The following is a 6,000-nucleotide window of genomic DNA, read 5'->3' as shown; positions in this document are numbered from 1 at the left end:
TGCTTTCTCTAACTCCCACACTTACTGTATCTCCAAGCTACAGTGGATTCATAAACAATTGGACTCCTTTACTTTCTGCATATATTATTATATTGTAGATTTGCATTTTCAATGGATAAATTTTCCATTTTTGTCCATCACACTACACTCAGTAGCCCATAATGACAATGTGGAATGCTGTGTTCAGAAAGATTTTCTCATTTATTAAAAATCAAAACTGGAATCTTTCATTCCTATAAGTATTCACTCCCTTAATTCAGTAGGCAGAAAATAAGGCTTTGAGTCTTCCAGGGTAAATCTCTTCAAGATGTGCACACATGATTTGGGCAGTCTTCTTCCTAGCAGATCCTCTCAAACTACATTAGATTGGATAGGCAGTATTTGTAAACTGACATCTTCAGGTGTCTCCAAAGATGTTTGATGGGGCGTAAGTCTGGGCTTTGGCTGGGCCACTCAAGCAGAGTCAGAAATTTCTCCTGAAGCTACTCCAGTATTGTCTTGGCTGTATGCTTTGGGTAATTGTCATGCTAAAAGGTGAGCCATCACCCCAGACGGAAGTTGCATGCTCTCTGGAGCAGGTTTTTTTTCCCCAAGGACTTCTCTGTATTGGGCTGGATTCATCCTTCCCCTCAGCTGTGATCAGTAACCCTGTCTCTGCTGCTGAGATGCACCTCCATAGCATGATGCTGCCACCACCATTCTTCACTGTAGGGATGGTATTTGGCAGGTGATGCGCAGTGCCTCATCTTCACCATAGTACTTGGAGTTCTGCCTAAAGAGTTTGTATTTTTGTCTCATCACACCAGAAAATATTTTCCTCCATGCTCTCAGATTTCTGTCTTCTTCTTCTTCTTCTTCTTTCAGCTGCTCCCATTAGGGGTGTCCACAACGAATCATCTTTTTGTATTGTTGTCCGCATATTGATTTGGCAAAATTTTACACCGGATGCGCTTCCTGACGTAACCCTCCCCATTTATCCAGGCTTGGGACCAGCACGAAGAAACACACTGGTTTGTGCATCCCCTGTGCCTGGGTTGCTCTCAGATTTCTATAATGACCATTTAGCAAACATTAAGTGAACTGGCCATCATGTAAACATCTGATTGATTGAGTGCTGCTGAGAAGATTGTCCTTCCAACAAATTCTCCCATCTAAGCAGGGTACTTCCAAAGCTCTGTAAGAGTTACCATTTGGGTTCTTAATCACCTCTCTGACCAAAGCCTCGCTTGCCCCATTACTTCGCTGGATGGCCAAGTCTATAGGAAGATTCCTGGCGATTCCAACCATTTTGCAATTACTGAGTCTGTTGTGTCCCTGGGAACACTCAAAGCTTCAGAGATGGTTTTATACCCTTGCCCAGATCTATGCCTCATCACAGTTTGATCACAGAGGTCTACCAAGAGTTCTTTGGACTTCAGAGCTTGATTTCTGTCCTGACATACAGTGTGAATTGTAGGAGCTTATATATGCAGGTGTATGCCTCTCCAAACAATTCAATTCAACTTTCCATCGGTGGACTCCAAATCAAAGTGTAGACACATCTCAAGGATGACTGAAGCAAACAGGATACACCTGACCCACAACTTGGAGTGGCACTTATAGAAATAAGAGCTTTCAGTTTTTGATTTTTAATTAATTTGCAAACATTTCTGAAAACGTTTTCACTTTGACATAATATGTTTTTGAGGGGGAAATTGGAAATGTATCCACTTAAAATTAAATCTACAATACCATAAAGTGGGCAAAAAATAAATGGATCTACTTTCTGAATCCACTGTATATGTAGGTATTTTCATATTTTAAGTATATCTATATGAAACTTTACCTAGTCAGGTGTTATGCCATCTTACTAAAAGATACATTTCTATTTTCCATCCATCCATCCTATCCCAAAATGTAGAGATATATCCAAATAATAATTTATGTTACCCTAATATTGAACAATGAAAGAGAAGGCAAAATCAAGTGGTTGCGGAGTGTTGGACGAGTCGTAAGGCAACTCATTGGAACGCAGAAGAAAGCAAGGAGTCCCGTGAGGGTCGCCTAAATCTGAGAAGATCCCACCAGGTGTTTTTGGGAAATCCGGGCTGACTGCTAGTTCAAAAACTAGCACACTTTTTCTCTCCTGTTAGAATCAAATACGTAATACGTGCTCATAGTAGAAAGCATTCACCAATGTAAGACGTGCTAACAGCGAGTTAGGATACCACCGAGTATCGAGTAGGAGTCTGAGAGGAGAAAAGGTGCGGCCAAAGTGACGTTTCACTGCGCTCTTCCAGAAGCCCAAACCGAGTAGAGCGGTGTGCAGTTTCTCAGCGCGGACACTTCGCTTGAGGCGACACTTCACAGGCTGGTTGTGTGGCACTGATACGGAAAGTAACGACATGGGCAGCGTCGGGGCGGCTTGGGGAGCTTTGCTATTGATCGTAGGTAAGTGTATTTTGTGTAACACATTACATTTTACTTTCGTATTATTATTATTATTATTATTATTATTTTTATAGAAAGCATACCGGCCGTTAAGTACTAACCATCGTTCATAGGTAGGTGTCGGATTTGTGTAGCGCATTATATTTGGTGTACTTTATTATTATCATTTTTTCTAATACCTTTGGCGTGGCTTTTACTGGGAGCATACTGACTGGAAAGGATTCTGCAAAACTAGAAGGCTCCTGCGCTCCTGAAGCGGTGTTTACAGCTACCAAAAACAAGCAGGCTCAATCCTTTGGTTTTATTTAATAAATGACTTGTCTTCCAAGTGCTGGGCATGATTGAAAGAGATGCCCGTTTCAGCCAACAAGAGGTATTTTACACAGTAAATTCTTTGATAGCTGGTGGCGCACGCTGGAAGTACGGTACAGTGTTCTACCAAATTGTTTTGAAAGAAGCGCAGTGTCCTCCGGGGTTTTGGAACATCGACGAAAGTTTTAAAGTGCCATAGTGGCATCCGGAAAACATTTAAAAATGCATCTGAATAACTTCGTTTTAGTTTCATAAGTCATTATTTAAGTAATGTTGTAAGTGTGTTAACTTGCATGCTGTTGTGTCGCTTTGCACGAAGATTTTAGTTGGTGAACTGACGAGTTTAAATCGGCTCCGCGAGTGTGAATGTGTGCGCGGGCCGTCCGGGTTTGTTCTCTAACTTGACTGCTAAGTTTCGACCGTTATGGAAACCGGCACTGGATTACACAATTTTGGGACAAGTTAAATAGATGTGCATGGCACCGTAAGGTGCGCAGTGTGTCCGGCCAAGAACTGGAGCTCCGTCCTCCGTACTGGATACTCGCGATGGAGCGGCTGCGGACTTCCACCGACACTGAACTGAATTTAAGCAGCTTTGAGAATGAATGGATGAAAAACGTTCAACTAACTACAGCTGATATTTCCTCAAAGGGTGTTGTCAATAATAGTAATCCTGATAATAATTAATGCTTGTATTATATTAACTGTTCTGCCCCTCATATGAATACTGTTTCAATATTTTAAAGTAGAATCTTTTCAAGCTGCGGTGGGTTGGCACCCTGCCCGGGATTGTTTCCTGCCTTACGCCCTGTGTTGGCTGGGATTGGCTCCAGCAGACCCCCGTGACCCTGTGTTCGGATTCAGCGGGCTGGGAAATGGATGGATGGATCTTTTCAAGGGTACTACTATTGTTTTCATTATTGCAGTCTTTTTGAAAATCCAGTTTAAGCTGTTTCTGTACGACAAACTCGCCAGTGTTAAAGGAGGTCTAACTGTGGTGAAACAGCTTTTAATGTAAATCTTAAGCGCTAATTTAACACTCAGGCGAGTGTGGTTTGGGGCTATTTTTCTTTACCTTTATGTCAGAATGCCCATTTATGGAGCGATGCCCACAATTTCCCCCTTCAGTCCCCGTCAGTGCCTGCAGCGGTTTAGCTATTGAGCGCGTGTCTGCCGGTTTCGTTTAAATTATCGTTTGAACTGCTCAGTCTGAACTGTCCCTGTGTCCGAGTGACTTTTTACATTTTTATTAGTATTAGTACTTTAAACATGTTTGAGCTCTTGCTTTACTTGACGAGTTTTAATCTCAAAGAAATTTATATTACTTATCAGTACCATAATTTTTAAAAAGTAAGATTTATTAGTACTGTTGCAGTACAATCGTTTGCATCCTAAAAAAAATTTCAGGTCAACAACAAATAACAACGGTTTGAAAGTAGCTTTTTGAGTTATGTTAGTTTCTGTTAAAATTAATTAAATCCGTCACGCTTCAAGGAGTAAGGAGAATTAACTTTTCCTATACATTTAAAAGCATTTTTATTGGCCATGTACTTGATAAATAGGAGTACAACTCAACATTTTTAAGTTGGCTGCGCACACACAATGTTATTCCATGCTGTCAATGTATTTTAAGCATCATCCATTCGTCCATTTTTATAAGGGTCATGGGGCAGCTGGAGTCTGTCCTAGCTGGCAGCGGACACAGGCAGGAATAAAGCCTTGTCAGGGTGCCTCTCCATCACAGGGTGAACACACACACTTGCTAGGGCCAAATTAGTAATGCTAATTCACCTAAACTGAATGTCTTTAGACTGTGGGAAGAAAAGCACACAGACACTGGGAAAACATACAGGATCCATGCAGGGAGCACAAACCCTGGTTTCCTTATTGCCAGGCAGCAGTGTTACCACTGCACCACTGGCCTTCTTCCCTTTATGTATCAGGAATGTAAGTTTTTAAGTTGGCAACAATTCACAAAATTGAAATTGTTCCAAATAATTTTATCTAATTACAACTAGCAACAAGTCAACAAGCATTTTGCTACTGGGATTCTTTCACCTGTACTTTAATAAATTTCACTTACTGACTCCAAATCTGAAAACCGTTTTCGTCCAGCACGTCCCATTTTTTAGTTATGATGTTCCAGGTCTTGGACAACTAGAGTGAGTGGACAGTAAAGGCGATGCGTTTCAGCATTTAAGAAATAAGTTTGGTCTCGAGAAAAGTGAAGCCAAAATTAAGGAAGGTGTTTTTGTTGGCCCTGAAATCCGTGAACTGATGCTTGACGATGAGTTCAAAAGGAAACTGAAGCCAACTGAATCAGCACCCTCATTCGTGCAGGTTGTCCAGAATTTTCTTGACAGTCACAGAGCAGAGAATAAGGCTGAGCTTGTGGAGAACCTGCTGAAAGTATATCAGCTTACGGGAGCCGGAATGTCACTGAAGACTCATTTTTTACATTCTCATCTCGACTTTATTCCACCAAATCTAAGTGAGGTCAGAGATGAGCATGGGGAAAGATTTCATCAAGATATAAAGGTGATGGTAAACTGATATCGGGGAAAATTCACTCCAAGCATGATGGGTGACTACTGTTGGTTCTTGCAAAGAGAGACGGATGTGAAGTACAAGCGCAAAAGCGAGTGCCTGCAACATTTTTGGGCACGCTGACCTCACTTTTATATTGAGGTAAATTGACATAAATATACTTTAACATGTCTCTGGTAGGGCGGCACGGTGGCGCAGTGGGTAGCGCTGCTGCCTCGCAGTTGGGAGATCTGGGGACCTGGGTTCGATTCCCGGGTCCTCCCTGCGTGGAGTTTGCATGTTCTCCCCGTGTCTGCGTGGGTTTCCTCCGGGCGCTCCGGTTTCCTCCCACATTCCAAAGACATGCAGGTTAGGTGGATTGGCGATTCTAAATTGGCCCTAGTGTGTGCTTGGTGTGTGGGTGTGTTTGTGTGTGTCCTGCGGTGGGTTGGCACCCTGCCCAGGATTGTTTCCTGCCTTGTGCCCTGTGTTGGCTGGGACTGGCTCCAGCAGACCCCCGTGACCCTGTGTTCGGATTCAGCGGGTTGGAAAATGGATGGATGGATGGATGTCTCTGGTATCGTCTTCTGGTTTGTTTTCAGAATAAACACATCAAAACAATTTTGGTGGGACAGAGTCCAAACTCCAGATATCGTGTTGATATATTATATCGATATTCAAAAGTGTCAAAACATCAGTGATGTGTATTTCAAAAACCTGACGTGCTAGCTT

At 42.3% G+C, this 6,000-nt stretch overlaps 1 protein-coding gene across 1 annotated transcript in view; it reads left to right on the top strand.

Moving 5' to 3' along the window:
* The first annotated feature begins 2,229 nt into the window (after positions 1–2,229).
* itga2.2 (integrin, alpha 2 (CD49B, alpha 2 subunit of VLA-2 receptor), tandem duplicate 2) overlaps positions 2,230–6,000 on the top strand; it is a 173,679-nt gene continuing 169,908 nt past the window's right edge. The window contains exon 1 of the mRNA XM_028805625.2: positions 2,230–2,430. Coding sequence (XP_028661458.1) covers positions 2,385–2,430 — 46 coding nt within the window. The 5' untranslated portion in view covers positions 2,230–2,384. The remainder of the gene's footprint in view (positions 2,431–6,000) is intronic.

The sequence above is a fragment of the Erpetoichthys calabaricus genome, chromosome 7 (genome assembly GCF_900747795.2).
Source record: "Erpetoichthys calabaricus chromosome 7, fErpCal1.3, whole genome shotgun sequence".
NCBI classification, from domain to species: Eukaryota; Metazoa; Chordata; class Cladistia; order Polypteriformes; family Polypteridae; genus Erpetoichthys; species Erpetoichthys calabaricus.
The sequence above is the reverse complement of the archived record's forward strand: the minus strand, read 5'-3'. Positions and strand labels throughout refer to the sequence as shown.